Consider the following 17,942-nt stretch of genomic DNA (forward strand, 5'->3'; position numbering starts at 1 on the left):
CACTACAGGGATTCTCTTAACACAGATTGGTCAATATTCACTGCTGGTCTTTGTGACATGTAAGAACACGTTACACAGGCAAGTTGCCCACGTACAGAATAAGCTACAATGAATCATTAGTTGAATTCGATTAATTTAATCATTGTAACTAAAACCCAAAGGCTGTTTATAATCCTAGTTTTGCGGAATAGTTTTTGAAAACTCTATACTAAATATATCATGATAATCATATTATATAGAGATTAAGCTTAATTTCTTCATTATGAGCTGCTAAATAATAAAGATTAAATAAAGATAAATACATTTATTAAGTAGGCGAAACTATTTACTGTGACACACATGATTAAGATCAAACACAAGTACACCCAGAACACCCTAAGGGTGGTGTGTTGTAGGAACATCTGGGAAAAGTCAGGTAGAAGAGAAGGATTATTTGAATTGGGCTAAGGGAGTCTGGAACTTGAGAACATGGGAAGGCATTCGATTAATGAGATAAGCTGCAGTGAGTACAACATCGCCCCATAGGTATAAGGGTATAGATGCAGGAATCATAAATGCCCGAGCAACTCAATAAGATGACGATTTTTCCGTTCGGCCACCCCATTTTGTTGTGGGGTATAGGCACAGGAGTTCTGGTGGATGATACCTTTAGAATTTAAAAACTCACGAAGAGACTGATTAACAAACTCACGGCCATTGTCACTCCGAAGAATAGCAATTTTGGTATTGAACTAGGTTTCGCCCATGGTGTAGAATTGTTGAAAGACTGTAGTCACTTCAGACTTATCCGTAAGAAGGAACACCCATGTAAGACGAGTGTGATCATCTATGAAGGTGACAAACCACCGCTTACCTAACATGGTTGTGATATTAGATGGGCCCCACACATCACTATGTATCAAGTGGAAAGGTTGGGAAGGTTTATAAGGCTGGGCATTAAAAGACACCAAGGGTTGTTTTGCACGAATACACACATCGCAAGATAAAGATGAAATATTAACATTACGAAATAAATGGGGTAATAAATACTTCATATAATGAAAATTCGGATGTCCAAGACGAAAATGCCATACAGGAAATCAGTTTCAGAAATAGTAAGGGAAGATAGTAAACAAGTGCTAGACAAACTCCTAGATGAAGCATCCTCCGAGAGGAAGTAGAGCCCCTTACTATGCCGGGCAATGCCAATCGTCTTCCCCGAGCTCAGGTCCTGAAACAAAACATTATCCGGTGAGAAAATGACATTACAATTCAGATCTCTGGTTATTTTACTGACAGATAGCAGATTATAAGATATCTTTGGCACATGCAAAACATTCTATAAAATCAACCCTTTAATAGGAGATAAGTGATCTTTTCCAGCAACGGAAGCAAATGACCCATCTGCAATTCGTATTTCTCTCGTTTCCCGCACTTGGATAATAAGAGAGGAATTGATCAGATGATCCAGTTAGGTGATCCGTTGCTCCTGAGTCAAGGATCCACGATCCATCCCCTTCAACCAAGAAGCTAAAGGACTGAGAAGTACCTGATTATGCGACATTGCCGATTCCAACCATGTTTGACTCTACCTAGCTAGTGGCTGATGATGTACCATCCTCTGTTTCACTGAAAAGGGCCCGACCGGTTTTTGACTTATCATTTGCAGACCGTCGCTTGCCATTCGGTGGGCGACCATGTAACTTCCAGCATTGATCTTTGGTGTGCCACGATTTCTTACAGTGCTCAACAGGACAATTCCACACAACTTCACAGCACAAGTTAATTTCTTGCCACAATAGGGAGAATTTATTGAAATAAGACGTTACGTCAAGGGTCCCTTGTTTGCACTCATGAACATGTTTCTTCAAGGTATAAAGACGTGAGACATTTTTCCTTTGTGAATAGAGCTTCTGGACAACTTCCCAAATATCCCAAGCTGAGGCTGAGTATAGAAGTGGCTTCCTGATCTGGGGTTCCATGCTGTTTATCATAATTGAGCGAAGAAGAGAGTCCTCTCCTTTCCATATACGTTCCTGGGGGTCATCGGGGTTTGGTTTTGGTATTTCTCCAATTAGATATCCAAACTTATGACGTCCCTCAAGGACCATTCTTACGAATTGGGACCAGGAAAAGTAATTCTCAACGTTAAGTTTCTCACTAATAGACATCCCTGCATAATTCCCCACATAAACATAATATTTGCTACAGGTAAATTAGAGTAAGCATTTACCGGTGTTTCTGAGCATAAAGAGAAGTCTGAATGTGGATGAAAACCAGTTGTAGGATTTGTCGTGGATCTAAGGGTCGATATTTGTTGCTGTAAGTTTTCCAACTGCTGTTCAAAACCAACGGTTCTGCCAGAATTTTCCATAGGTTAGTTTTGCCCATAGATCCCTGGAAAGGTAGCTTCATTTTGGCTCGAGAACGTACCAAATGACGAGCTTAGAACAGGCTGACTGTACTGGCTCGGTTGGACCAGATTTGGCTGAACCCGGTTCGATTGAACAGGGTTTGGTTGAACTAGTTGGTTCGGCTGGACCAGCTGGGAAGAGTGGGTCATCCACGATCGGTCTGGAATGTATGCTAGGGTCAGCGATTGACCTGAAAACGGAGGCTGGAAATCAGCTGAAGATCTCCAATCCGTGCAGTACTGTTGGGCTGTGCAAAACCTCCCGAGGCTGGTGATTTTCCGTGCATCGGTGGGTTTTGAGGCAAAAAACAGCGGAAATCAGATGGGTCGCGATCGATCGAAGCTTGTTTCGATCTTTTGGTCTGGTTGAAGCTGTATTGATGAGATCTGTTGGTCTGTGCGTCATGGATGGGCTCGAGACTAGTTGCTGACCAGGTCTGGGAGCTCCGATGGTCGGATCGGCAAAGGAAGTCCACTGGGTACAGATATGAGGATCGGGTCGGGTCTGGCTGGAGACTGAATCAGACATGGATTTGAGGAGTTGAAGTAAAGCAGCGTGAAAATAATCCTCAATGACTTCTCTTATGGCTGCAACAACTTCAGTGTTCATGGATCCCTTCGTTCCAGTGGAGGTTTCTGTTGGAGTCTCTGATTTGTTCTCATTAATGATGGCCAGGGCTTGGTTGCCATGCTCTGATACCATATTGAAAAAGAAGAGAATAACAGAAACACGGATTTACGTGAAAACCCTAGATCAGGGAGAAAAACCACGATAAGAGAATTTTTATTCTTTTAATTTGCTGATACACAGTACTCAATACAGGACAGGTATAAATAACCAAACAGAGAGAAACCCTAGACAGTAGACACTGAGTAAAAGACTAAAACACCCTTAGGGCTAAAACACCATTTCAACAATTTTAACTAATAGGACCTAAAAGGTAGCCGAAAGACCAAAACTGTGTCATGTGCCACTTAAGGCCTTTTCCATATCATGTGCTTTTTCTTAACATGTGCCTTTTCAGGACATCTTTTTCGTGTCATGTACAATCCAGAATCTATGCATATTATGTGTCTTTCAGGTTAATCGTGACATGTGCCTTTTCAGGCGAGTGTGTGACAAGCAAATGTATCATGTGTCTGGATTGTGGGTTGTATCATGTACCTTTCCAGGAAAGTCATGTCATGTGTCTTTCCGAGCAAATTGTGTCATATGCGTGGAAGGCGAGTCATGTCGTAGTTTACCATGTTTAAAAGTTTCATGTAACATGCACATGCAAGTCCCACATAAAATTCACATGTAATCACATAATATCATGGTTCATGCAAAACTTGTGTACATGCTTATCAATCAAAATTTATATAGTCAATCATATAAAAAAAATCATGCTCTAATCATCATACATAACAAACATTATCCATCAATTTTCCTGGCACGAGGATATTTTGGTAGTAAAGCTACTTACCTCGAATTCAAGCCCAACTAACAAAAAAAAAAAAAAGTTATTTTCTTCTTGAAATAGAATAATCTTAGGTCAAACCCCTAAAAGTTTAAGCTTAATTTGAAATCACTCTCAAACTCTACAAACAATTTCCAACTAAACACCAACCAAACTTATCATAGTTATTTAGAGACTAAATCAGAACACAAATCTCATTCTCCTCCAAAGAATTTATCCAAGTCAAAACTTGATCCATGATCGAATCTCAACTCTTCTCAATAATTTGCACCCAAGTACAATCCAATTATTAAGGGTCTAACCAAAATTTCAGCAACCACAACCAAGCGACAAAAGGGTTACAAAGCCCCAAACTAATTAAAAATTTTGTTAAAAACCACCTCAACTCTACTGGTCAGCATGCTAACAGCCTCCAAAACTGAACCGAAGGCCTAAATATTTCGGGTAAATACACATTAGGCTGAAAAACTTAATAGGAATTAATGAAGGTAACTTACAGAAATATAAGTTACTGTTCTCTCAAAGTTGAAATACTTAGAGTTAAAATGATGTAAACACATTCATAATAAAGGAAAAAAGCATGCAATTGCATATATGTGATAAACTCATGCGAACGTATCATTTAAGTAGAAATTGCATCGCTAACGCATTTTAATGCAGGAATGAGGAGAATTTACTAAGTGTTTGCAGACAAAGCCAATGCAAGGAGCATGCGTCTAGCTAATTCGACGCATGGTAGATACATTTGACTAGTGCAATTAACTTTAAATCACAACTTGCAAGCATGGACAACTGACAAGCGACGTTTGAACGAGGTAAAATTGCAGACGGCTAACTCAAGATATGGAATTTAATGCAGTCAAATTACCAAGTGGTTGAGCTAATTGCCTATATCGGGAGAAGTTGCCTAAAGAAGAAACTGTTAGACACTTAGAAATCTTAGAGCTAAAAAATATGTAAATTCTTCATCTCTGTCGATTGCAAGAAAGAAAAAAGAGGAACAATTGCCATTTTACCGTTGGTAACGAAGTGCCGCTGGAGAAAAGCTTGGGAGAGACATCTCTTTCATCCCTTCAACGTAGTTGTCAACATCAAGCACAAAAACGAGCCAAAGGAAACAAGAGATTGAATCCTGCGGCTTGACTCTTCTCCCTTACTTAGCATTTTTATTCATTGTCTTACTTGATTGAACTGAGATTCTATATAACAAAACATATTTCTTTAATTCAATCTCCATTTCAACCATTTCCACATTTCCATCTGTTGAATTACTAAGTTGTTAGTGTGTGTGAAGTTTACTTGCTTAATGTTTGCATAAAGTATATTGCTTGAATCCATCTAATCAATCGATTGAACTAAAAGCACTTAGTTACTCAAGAGAGTAAGTATTTGTGGAACTCATCAAGCTAGGGCGTTGAGTAATTTTAGAGATAAAATTATTCATGTCATATTTCTGTTCATTTTGAGTAACGCATGCATCTTAGAGATAAGATAAATGTGGCATTTACATCGAGAGGTGTTGAGCATAAACAAGAGAACATACTCTAGACGCATCGCGCACATACACTTATACTCTAACAAGCATCTTTACCACCTCCATCTCATTTTCACCGTGCCTACTTAGACTTGTTATAACTAAGAAATCAACATATATCATCTAATGCTTGATCCATTCATCCATGTATTCTCTTCCCCTTTATTTGAACTCCTATTTCCTCTTGCAAGCATGCTTAGTTAGTTTAATGTACATAACCAACACATACATTTAATTAGTAAATCCCTATAAACAGATCACAGTAGACCGTCTTGTGTTAGTCTATACTAGATTCCCTACATGCAACTCTAGGCTTACCAGGACAAAGTAGATTTATACTTGTATCTAGATTAAGAAAACTTATATGCAACTAACAAAGTGTTCTTAAACATTGGTTTATCATCTGTCTAACGCATACCATTATCTTCCCACCAAGAAATAGATCATTCATTTTTCCACGATGATCTTCACAAACACACACCAATAATGAACTTCAACTAAAACTCACGAAACTTACACAAGACCACCAAAACAGCGAGAATATCGCACGACTAAGGTGGCAGCAGCGCCTGACTTGTGTGCAGTAGACGATTGACAGCAACGCCTGACCGAAGTCGACGGACGACATCCACTTGCAGTGGCCAATGACTGACGTGCGGGTTGAGAATGGAAGAAAACGTGGAGAGAAAGATTGACGAAAAACTACCCGCAACGGAAACGACATACGACGGCGCTTCAGTCTGTGGTGTGGGCGGACTTCGGCATGTGTGCGACTGTCGGAGTTGTCGAGACGGTCGCTGGCGCTGAAGTTCGTGATAGGGAGGCGGTGATTATAGCAGGAACAAAGAAGACGAGGGGGGACGCTTCACGCGTGAGTTAGGACTAAGTGAAAATTTTCTTTTCTTGTTTTTTTTTTTAATTCCAATATATTTATACACATAATGTTTAAATCCTTAACCTTTTTCTTTTCAAATTCTAAATATTTTCACAAAAAACCAAATTCCAAATCTTTTTTGAAAATTATTATTAAAAAAAAAATCCAAATCTCTTATTTAATAAATTCTTCTTCCCCCGTTATATCAATTTTGGCTCCGAGAACCAAAATTAGTGGGGATTAAAATCCTACCATTCAAGATAATTAATTCCAATTTTACCTAAAACTCGGAAGGTTACAATATAAAATTTCATAAACTAAAATGGTAATTTTTCCATTAATATTTTTTTAAAAAAATTAAGTTACAAGTTTAGACCCTATACTTTCACCTCTACGTCAAATAGTTCTCTAAACTTTAAAAAAGTACACAATATATTTATGAACTTTCAATTTTGTATATAATAGACCATCATGATACCTTCAACATTTTTTAAATTATCCAATTTAGATATTACACTTTCGGTTTTATGTTTATATAAATTTGTGGATTATAAAAAAAATGTCGAGTATGTAAAAATATAAAATTAAAAGTTTAGTGACTTATTTAGACAGAAAATAAAATTTATAAGAACTTTAAAATTTAAAAGCTTAGGTTAAAAAACACCCGTAGTCTCAAATTGTAGGGCATGTTTGAAATGACTAGAGGAAAAAAAAGTGTTTTTATTTTTATTTTAACTCTTTTGATAAAAAAAAAAAGTTTAAAATACACCTTGAAAGCGTTTTAAAAACTATTTTGAGTAGTTGTCAAAAACTTCAATTTTTTTTTGTCAAAATGACTTATTTTCAAAATTAAACCAAACGCACCCATGATTAGTTTTTGTACAGTCATTTTTATTTTCAAAATGACTAAGTAATGATTTAGTCCTTATACTTTCAAATTTGTAACAATTTAGTCTTAGAATTTTAATAAGGAACAATCTAGTCTCTATACTTTGTAATAATTTAACCTTTTGGACGTTATAACTTATTATTTATAGTTTATAGAGAAAAAAATATCCTAGATCACTTTATTCATCTAAATGTATATAAAAAAAATAGGTTTAAATCTTATTTTAGTCCTTGAAGTTTGAATCTTATTCTATTTTGGTTTCTAAACTTTAAAAAATGTCTATTCTATTCCTTAAAATTTTAAAAATTACTTATTTTAGTCCTCGCTAATAAAATTATATTGACTCTTAAACAAAATAGTGAAATGACAAGGTTGCCAAGTAAGTTAGTCGCGTTAAAAAAAATCTAAAGTTTCAATTTTGACTTAGTAATAAAAAAAATTTTATACGAGATCTCAAAAGTCTTTTGGGTTTAAGATTTTGGTTGTTGACACATTGATCATTGACATTTTACTTTACTTTCATCTTGCTCAACCTATGTTAGATGCAATTTAATTCTTAAACAAAATTTATCCATCAAAGTTAACATAATCTTAACCAGAGGAACCAAAATAAACAATTTTTTTTTCAAGTTTAGGGACTAAAATAGACGTTTCTAAAAGTTTAGGGTCAAAAGAATATTTAAGCCAAAAATTCGTTAAATCCTAAAAAAAAAAAAAAAAAAAAAAAAAAAAAGAGGAAGAAGAAGAAGGATAAAGACTAAATTTTTACAAATTTAAAAATAATAGATTAAATCATTACCAAGTTTTAATCAGAAAATGCAAAAAGTTACCCAACACGTTTAAAGTTGGATGCGGGGCATTTGATAGCCCAACCATTACCTCTATGCTCTGTTCTTTCTTTCTTTCTGTGTGTGTATATATATATATATATCCGTTGCAGAGAAGGAAAGCCAAAAAAAAAAAAAAAAATCAGAGTTAAATGTGGGCAACGCCACCAAATCCAATAAAGCTCGACGGTCAAATGCAGCGGCTGCCGGACCCACCACCGGAGCCATCCCACTCCACTCGTCACTCCATCGAGATGCTGGTGGTGCTGCTGGCGGTGATCACCATTTTGGGGTTCGTCGCTCGGATCTTCGCTCGTCTCTGCGGCGGAGGAACCGACATTGAAGGTTGGATTGAAAGAAGGTGCAAGAGCTGCATTGACGGCGGCGGCCTCCCTGCTCCGCCACCGGAAGTGGCGGTGGAGATTAAGTGAGATTCAGGTGGGTATAGTAGTAATTTCCAGGAAATTAATGACTCTTAGAGAAATTTTAAATTTGCTCATTGTTTTGTAATGTAGCTGAAGAATCTCAATTGTATTTCCTTCTAATATTTTTCCTCGGAAACTTACTCTCTTTTTTGGGGGTTAATGTTATTTAATTATAAAATTTGGGCTTTTTTTTGGAAAAAAAAAATTAGTCATTGAACTATCAACTTTGTTCTATTTTGATCTCTAAACTAAAAATTTATTTCTAGTTTTCTTCCTTCTTTTTAGATGAAAAAACCAAGAAAGGTGAAAGTGAAGATGCTAAGATTGAAATAGACACGTTTTAAAGTTTAGGGATTAAAAAAAACTTTTTAAAAGTCCAGTGATCAAAATATAATCCAATTCATAATTGAACAACCAAAATGAGATTTAAATCTTTTTTTTAAAAAAAATATAAATGCATTAATCAAAACAAACACCACCAACAAACCCGAAACCATCAACTCACTTCCAGAATAAGATAATGGGAAGAACAAAAACTAGTTCGGAATGTTTATTAATTAATCTAAAATAACTACGAAGTAAAATTTTTAATTTTAATTGCAATAGTGATGAAAAATAATGAAATTTAATCAATTATAATTCTTTTAAACCAACTAATATACATTAATACTAAAGATAAATAGTGAGTATTTAGTGAAAAATCAAAGTTAAAAGTGTTAATTTCGAAATTTAGGGGCAAACTTGAAACAACACTCAAATCTTTTAAGTGTAAAATTGTAACATTTTGAAATTTATTAACTAAATTGAAATCAAACTCAAAATTTAAGTACTATTTCGAAATTTAGAAACCAAATAGAAACTAGACTCAAAGTCTAGAGACCAAAATTTTTTTTTTTTTTTTTTTTAATTATTGAAATAGTATATAGTTATAGGTAGCAAAAATTTATTAAAAGCATAGAAACTAAAATGAGGCATTAAAAAAAAACAGAAAATCAGAAGTATAAAAACTAAACTATAATGAAACCCAAATTCAAGGGTATCATGAGAGGAGAAAAAGGAAATTTAAAATTAAAAAAAAAAAAAAAAAAAAAAAAAAAAGGTTTTTGCAGTGAGGGGTCCCAATCTCTTAAATATTGTCACTTAATTTATTCCTTTTGACAAGATATAATTATTTCAAAGTCTTGTTGGTTTATGCTACAAAGGTACAATACAAATGATGCACTGATTCATCATCATTCATGTACAATTAAACCCAACCAAAAGAATAAACTACAATCCCATCAAGTCTCAATTGGGTATCTTCATTGGTGACTGTATTTACTTTTTTGGGTCAAAGTTCAATCCTCCATTTTTCTAATTGTTGTCTAATAAATCCTTAAACATTCAATTTTGTGTTTAATAGGTTCATGAACTTTAAAACGTGTCGATTACGTCTTAAAAACTTTCAATTTTGTATCATTGGTCTTTGGCTTATTCAATACATTTCAAGATTCACATACCTATTAGATACAAGATTAAAAGTTTACAGTCAAATTACATATAAAAATCAATTTTAAATCTAATAGATCAAAATAATAGTAGGGACCCACAAATTTGAAAGTTGTAGAGATCCATTAACGCGAGACATATTAGAAACCTTCTTGATATAGACATAAAAGTCTAGAAACTAAATTAGTTTACATCTTGAATATGGTTCTTTTAAGTTAGAAATTCTTTTTTTAGTATCTCAACTTTTATGTTTCGTTTTGGTGGTCTCCTTCATTTTGATCCATACTTTTTTTTAGTACAATAATTGGGGTATGGAGATTTGAACATCTAACTTTAGAGGAATGAGTACATTCTAATTAACCGTCTAATCTGTTTGGTAAAACAACTTATTTATTAATCTATCGAGAATCACTTTTAAATTGTTCTAATGTGCAAAAGTTATTTGATGGAGTTTTTAGATTTTAGCTTTTCTAAAAATTTGGTATCTTCCCTTACCTATCTCTAATTTTCATTTCATTAATTTATTTTTTCACATTTATTCCAAATTTCAATTAGTTCAAATTCTTATGATAATTATTTTTTTACAAAAAAATATTTCATAAATTTTTTTTAATTAAACAAAAATGGTTGCAATTCAAATCATATATATTTTCAAATAATTATATAATTAAATTACACTAATTTAAAAAAATATTTCATAAAATTTTTTTAATTAAATAAAAATTGTCGCAATTCAAATCATATATATTTTCAAATAATTATATGACTAAATTCCACTAATTTAGTATTAATTTACCAAACACCTTAACTAGTTTTTTCTAATTAAAGTTTACTAGTTGATTTTTCTACAAGCACAACTATCGACAATTATTTTAAAAGCTACAATAATTCCAAAATCTTCATTTTGATCAACTTTTTTTAGTACAACAATTGGGGTATTGAGATGTGAACATCTAACTTCAAAGTAAGGAGTACATTCTAATTTTAGCAAAGCTATCTTTAATTTGCTTTCTTTACATATATTGTCTTTATAATAATAAGTAAAATTACAAATTTAATCCATATAATTCGAAGAAAATTAGAATTTAATCACTATGATTTGATAAAATATTAAAGATAATCCCTACGTTAGGGACTATTTATGAGAGATTTATCAAACTAACATGGACTAATGAGATTTTATCAAACCATAAAAACTAAATTCTAATTTTTAAAATCGTATGGACTAGACCGTACGACCAAATATTTTTTTTTTAATATACCTTGTGTTGGAACCAATTTATAGGCATCTTTGAGAGATGGTATCAAGATAAATGGTGGGATCCTACAATATTCAAGCATTTAAAAAACATTTTAAAGTATTATTAAACCAAAGAATCCTCTTTTGAATTTTGAATTTGAGAATTCCCACAAAAAAAGGATCTTCTCTATTTACAAGTCTCCAATAATGGCCTCTGTAAAGTGATTCAGCAACCAAATTCAAACTATCTTTTCACTTTGTGAGACTTTTGAACTTTTTTTTCACTTTCTTCTGCTTTAAAACACTCCACTAACATTTCTTACAAGATAAAGCTTGCAAAAATAGACAGGAAAGACTTAAATAATGAACCAACATCATAGTTTATACTCAATACATGAGAAGGAAGAATAACAAGTATCATGTGTGATCAGTTTTTATTTGTACATAGAGAGGGGAAAAAATTTGAAGAGATCAAGATCATCGTCAACTTCTGAAATCAATCTCTTTCATAACTTTCAAACTCTGAAACACAGCACCAAATAAATTAAATTAAATACCGTCGTCGATAGATAAGCTAGGTTTGTACCTGCATTAGCTTCGAGATACCAGTTCAGGGACGAAAGCAGAAGATAAGTAGCATCATATGGATTAAGTTTCCGTTTGAGACTGTATAGTTTCCTTTCTTCATCTTATCTTGTATAAAATAAACTCCCTTTAGCAGTTGATTCCACACTGTTCGACATCAGGACCAGTTACCCGAGTTGTGAAGGGATCGATTCGAACCCATAAAAGGGAGAAGATTGAAGCAAGGAGGATAGACCATACAACCACGATCGTGGGAGTTCGGTTTTGGCGACCCATCAGACCCTTAAGGAAGGGATACAGATGAATAATCACCCAGAAAGCGAAGAACAGTTTGCCGAAAAGGGGTCCCCAAGATTGATAACCACTGTTGATGGCATAAGAAATTCCAGCAACAACTCCAACGATGTTGATAATTAGGAGAGTAGTTGGGGGAATGAGAAGAGTGGTCCACTTGAACATGTAGAGCTCAGCAAAATCTCCATCTTCATCGGATGCTTTTGAAGTAACCGTGAAATTAGTATCAATTCCAGCAAGAACTTTAAGAAGACCTTGGAAGACAGCAAAAAGATGGGCCGAAACACCTCCAATAACCCAGAACTGCTCGTTTCTCCACCATTCATCGATTCCGACACCACTCCATCTCATTTCCAGAATACCAGTAGCAAAGATGGAAAGAAAGAGAGAAATGAACCAGATGCTAGCAAGATTGCTGATCTGTAATAGAAGAACAAACAACAAAGAATATATTGATTTAGTGATACTTGAGCAAAAGGACAGTATGTTTGTAGCACAATTTTTATAAACTAAATGCATCTTTAACATAGAAATCACAAAAAATGCAATCCTTCTTACCTGAGGAATAATGAACTTTCCGGTGAGCAGACATATTGCAGGTAAGGTACAATAGGCAAGAAGAGGAATGGATGTTATTGGATAAATGGTGGTGTTAACATAAGCAAATCTCTCGAGCCATTTCAACCGTCCACCATAACCGTACCACATAGGACAATGCCGACTGAAAAGAATTTCAACCGAACCTAACGCCCACCGAAGCACTTGGTTAAGACGATCGGAAAGATTAATGGGAGCAGATCCTTTAAATGCAGGACGGTCCGGGATGCAATAGATTGATCTCCAACCACGGGCATGCATCTTGAACCCTGTCAAAATATCTTCTGTGACGGAACCATAGATCCATCCAATCTGCACCACCAAATGTTAACACATCCCTTAGTAACTGAAAACTTCATAAAAAAAATTACGTTCATAAACAATAGAAAATTATTAGGTTTATGGTACAGATACTTTCTTGTATCAAAGTAAATAGAAAATCCAACATAAATCAATGGCCTTAGGCGGAGATAGATTCATACTTCACTTCCCCAGTCTGTTTTATCCTCGTATCCACAACTGATGACATGAATTGCTTCTTTAAGGAGAGACTCTGGAGTGGCAGACTGCGGCACGCCACCATTTTCCATTAGTGTGGAAGCAACAAATACAGCTGATTGACCAAACCTCTTCTCCAGGCTCATTTGTGACATTAGAAGCGATTTCTCGTCATCAAACCCAGCACCTACATTGGATGATGTATGGAAATTAATACCCCATTTCAAGATGCAAACTAAAATGTTAGGCTACAACTACACTATCTGCAAGGAAGCAATTGGACTCCAATAATTTCTTGAAGATAATGCTTCACGTAATCCCGAATCCCCCAAAGGTGATATTTGAAATCATTTTTACCACTCTGAATATGTGAAATTTGAAATCTCTATAGGGCCTCAAAAGATCTTAAATCTAGTAAAAACTACGGCCTGCTAAATGTTAAGCTTGCGTAAAGACATCAAGACGAATACCAAAAACTTAGAATTGAAGAAAGATAAATAGTTCTCATTAAAAATACATTTCAAAACTGGACTTACCTGGAGAAAGGAGCAATTTTGTTTTATAGTAGCAAATTGAGTTAAAAATCTCATAGAAAGGGAAACAGATGCTAACAACTATGCACGTAGATAGAGTAAGTCTGGAAAATACTGCTAAAGCAAATTAATGAAAACTTTACCTTCAACTCCTTCCTCAATATCTTCGAGGTTGAATATTGGCACGGTGGGATCAACATTTTTACTAGTTTGCTTCTTATCAGAATCCTTTCTTTTCGATTTAGAACTTTTCTTTTTCGATTTCCCAAAGCAACTGGAGAATACCCCTGGTTTTTTATGCTTGGGCTTGAGAGGGGGTTCATAGCCGTACAATGCAGTTCGATTGAAGACACATCCCGTCCCCACATAAACCGGACCTTGTATACCATCCAAACCTCGAAGATTGATCTATAGGCCAAATAAAATTTTAATAAATTAAATAGAGGCAACCAGGACATAGTGAAAGAAAATGTACTCGATAAAATACATACATTCCGAACTGCCACTGAAGATAATCAAGACAAAAACAGCTAAAAAAACTTACATCAAAGAAAACAGTGTTTCGGTTGGCATATCGATCATTTCTATCAATTCCATCAAACCTCTGAGGAAACTGAACATAGCAAACTGATTTACCAAGATTGGGATCCATCATAAAACACATAGCTTCCCGCAACGCTTTACTGTTGTTTATGTAGTGATCACAATCAAGATTTAACAAGAAGGGACCGTTGGTAAGAACAGCAGATACACGAACCTGCACAAAGGTATTTGATCATTCAAAAAAAAATATAGAAGTCAAGAGAAGGTTGAGAGATTTTCCAAAGCCATCTACTCACAAGTGCATTCATAGCACCAGCCTTTTTGTGATGTTGGAAACCAGGACGCTTCTCACGAGAAACATAAACTAAACGTGGAAGCTCGTTACCATCAGTATCAAGTCCTCCACTGTGCCCCAAGAAGACCTGCAAATTTGTAAAGAAACAGCAAAAGGAGACCATAAGATTTGAAGCAACAATGAAGAACACGGGCACTGAGACAGCAGATTTAATTCCAAATCCTGACGTACAGACCTGTATCATTCCTGGATGATCTCTCGTGTTATTTCCAGGCCATGGCGTGCCATCTTGCATGACCCACCCTTCATCTGGGACTTTTTGTGCCTTAGCAACAAGCCCATTGATACGAATTTTAAACTCCTCGTATTCTCTCTGTAACACAGAAGCACAGTCAGTCAACCATGGAGATGATAAAGGAACTTTACTGTAATGTAGCCATTGAAAAGAAAATGATACAGAAGAAACCAGAGTTGCTACCTTCATTGCTCTCCGTTCCTTCACAAATGATGGTTGAACCTTGTCCTTTAAGTAATCAATTTTCTGAGCAAAATACCACTCCGGTGCTCGGGGCTCAATGTTGTACTTCTTGCAGAAAGGAACCCATTTTCTTGCAAATTCTGATGTTTCGGACAAGGCTTCAAATGTTAACATAGCAGCTCCATCATCTGATACGTAGCAAGAAACTTTATCGACTGGATAGTCCACAGAGAGAATTGATAGGACCGTATTGGCTGTGACAAGGGGAGGTTCTTTCAGAGGGTCGACAGTACTGACAAATATGTCGACAGCAGCCAACTGAGATGGCTCTCCTTCACGATCGTATCTGCAAACCATAAATATTTGAGATTAAAAAATTCAAGGTAAGACAAACTTTGAAGTGAAAATTGCTCATAATCAGAGCTAAAAACCCAACCTTAGAGCAAGCCTATCAAGATATGTCTCACGATTGACCGGGAGCCATTTGGGGAACTGATCCAAAATCCAAGATATAGCAAACCAAATCTCACAAATCACTGATATTAACCACAGAGCAAAGGCATTCGGAACTGGATTTGTAATCCGATAGTGTAAGAAGATGCAAAGAATAATAAGCCGTAGAACGATGACCATCCTATAAGGATTAATCCTAGAGGATGGAATAGAAACCTTCCTCGATAAAGGCTGGCGAGCTTCGTCATTTCTGCCAAGCCAACAAATGAGTAACAGTTAGGAAGAAAGTACGAGAAACTAACATTTAGCAGATTATTCGTGTGGAGTGTACAGTATCATGCAAAGGCTGATTAGTTGAATGTCACTAACAGAGATTGATGGTACTTGAATTATAAACATAGTGTCCGTTTGAAAATGATATACAGAACCTATCCTTCTTCAGGTAAAAGAAAATAGAAAACCAGAGCTTTCATGAAAGCAATATGACAGTTCGAAACATAGCTGAAATTAAGTTTTTCTTGTTTAGTTCACAGAATCATTCTACTCTTCCAAAGTGCATTCAACACTAGATATACTACGAGACGCTAGAAAATATATACGAACAAGAGACCAAATGAAGCACTCACAGCAAAGAATCATCGATCATGACATCGGTGCTGGCATCAAAATCAGCACCACCCCTCCCTTCAGAAGGTGCATGACTGACACTCATTGGCGGCACACTCTTGTCTTGCTTCACCTTCCAACTATCTATTCTCTCTTTCCAGGCCACATTGCCAAATCGAGCCGAACCCGAGTCTCTCGATTGATCCATGATTCTATAGTTAGCTGCCAATTATCAAACAAACATTTTAAAAGAACCATCGTGACAACATATATTTTTCTTTCCAGACACATTTCTGAGACATAAAATCACCGAACCCGTTAATTTTATCATACGAGATACCAACTACATGAGATTAATATGAGCTTACCCCGGCTCCCGCTTTCAGGAGATGCCATGGAGAGCCGCTCAGGAGATGCAGCCGACAGTTCTCCAGAAACCTTGAGCACAGAGAATACCAGAAAACCATCAAATTCAATTCCAAATCCAACAAACAGAAACAAAATTGAATCAAACGAAGTAAGCCTCTAGATCAACTTACAGATCGTCCAGTGGTGAGCAAAGGAATGTGATTAAAAGATCCCTCCTTATCATAATTAGTATCCCAGCTAAGCGTGCGCTCTGGCATCTTATGATGCCTTTCTTGAGCCCCTGCCACTCCATTACCATCACCATCTTCCACTACCTCTCCCTTAACTGGAGGACTTCCTAAAATCCAAGAAACAAACCGATCCATCCCATTACTGTCAATGCAATTCCTCATAATTTTCATCGTTCAAGAACTACAAAAGCAAAATAAAACTAAAAACAGTTAATGGGATCGAATCAAAACCTTTATGCCACTTGTATTTGGTCTTGCATTGAGGGCAAGACTGATTCCCATCTTTCCTCTCGTACTCATAACACGGACGGCAGACCGGAAATGCACAAACATCACACGCAACAAACGGCTCGCCGTCGGCCGTCGTGCCGACGGAATCGCTGCAGATCTGACAAACTTGGCCGCACCCAATCTGTTTCGACGGTTTCTGAAGATTGAAACAAAAATCATCAAAAACCCAGTTAGGAAAAGAAGTTAAGAACAAAACTGGGAAATGGGAAAAGGGTTAAATTACCCCAGAATTAGTATCGACCTCCATGGCTGCTGGTCCACTGGAAGATCGTGTTCGATCTTAAGCGAAAGAAGCAGCAGTGAAAGGAACAACTCTGGATTACTTCATGGAAACTCAAACTTCCACATGAAAGAATGGGGATCTGGAGATGTGAGAGGGAAAAGTGAAATGGGGATTCGTGAAAATGGTGTAATGGGTGAAGAAGAAAGCGATGGAAGAAGAAGATGAAAGGAATTTATGGGTCAGAAAAGCCACCGACGCTGAGACAACACAGATCCAATCCAACTTCTCAGTCTTCTTGTTGAATTTCTTTCTTTTTTCTTTTTTTTACTTTTTCTCAGCGAAATTTTCACACCATTTTCACTTATTCTCTTCTCAATCTTTGATATTGATTGGGTTTTTTTTCATACACACTGCTCAGTAGAACTGTAGAAGAAAGGAAGCCATCCAAATGAAATTCTTTTTTTTTTTTTGGATTAACTTAACTGGATAATTTTTACTAAATTCAAATATTTTCTTTTTCCAAAAAATAAACATCCATGTCAATAGAACTGTCAAAGTCTCAGTTTTGGAAATGTGGAAGAAAATATCAATAAAATATATATATATATTTATAAATATTTTTAGAAAAAAAATACAAAAATTTTAACCCTTTATTGTCTATTATTTATACTTTATTTATATTTGTTGGTGTTCGGATCTCATCCGTGTTGGATTATTCTAGGTGTTTGATGGCCTTGACCTCCGGCCTACTTCCTTCTAGTCTAGTTTTGGCAACGATGTGGTGTCGAGGCTACTATACTTTGATGGTTAAGTTAGTA

At 35.6% G+C, this 17,942-nt stretch overlaps 1 protein-coding gene across 2 annotated transcripts; it reads right to left on the reverse strand.

Moving 5' to 3' along the window:
* Positions 1–11,485: 11,485 nt before the first annotated feature.
* On the reverse strand, positions 11,486–17,665 carry LOC120073010 (cellulose synthase A catalytic subunit 3 [UDP-forming]-like). Of its 2 annotated transcripts, none has more exons than XM_039025560.2 (14): positions 17,125–17,665; positions 16,842–17,037; positions 16,551–16,717; positions 16,380–16,449; positions 16,032–16,233; positions 15,389–15,655; positions 14,953–15,298; positions 14,710–14,847; positions 14,476–14,601; positions 14,181–14,393; positions 13,780–14,044; positions 13,088–13,290; positions 12,567–12,917; positions 11,486–12,428 (listed from the first exon to the last, which is right to left on the reverse strand). In XM_039025560.2, the coding sequence occupies exons 1-14, from the start codon at positions 17,146–17,148 to the stop codon at positions 11,844–11,846; spliced, it is 3,153 nt and encodes a 1,050-aa protein (XP_038881488.1). In that variant the 5' UTR covers positions 17,149–17,665; the 3' UTR covers positions 11,486–11,843. The 2 variants fall into 2 exon arrangements, with proteins under 2 accessions (XP_038881488.1, XP_038881489.1); XM_039025561.2 differs by having other exon boundaries at positions 17,143–17,574.
* Positions 17,666–17,942: the final 277 nt, after the last annotated feature.

The sequence above is a fragment of the Benincasa hispida genome, unplaced genomic scaffold, assembly GCF_027475165.1.
Source record: "Benincasa hispida cultivar pf3 unplaced genomic scaffold, pf3_genome.v1.1 HicScf583, whole genome shotgun sequence".
Classification (NCBI taxonomy): domain Eukaryota; kingdom Viridiplantae; phylum Streptophyta; class Magnoliopsida; order Cucurbitales; family Cucurbitaceae; genus Benincasa; species Benincasa hispida.

Coding starts and splice junctions, on each gene's coding strand:
- LOC120073010 (XM_039025560.2), bottom strand. CDS start 17,148: ATGGAGGTCGATACTAATTCTGGG. Junction 16,718..16,841: donor CAAATACAAGTGGCATAAAG/GTTTTGATTCGA, acceptor CTTGGATTTTAG/GAAGTCCTCCAGTTAAGGGA. Junction 15,299..15,388: donor CTTGATAGGCTTGCTCTAAG/GTTGGGTTTTTA, acceptor TATGGTTTGCAG/ATACGATCGTGAAGGAGAGC.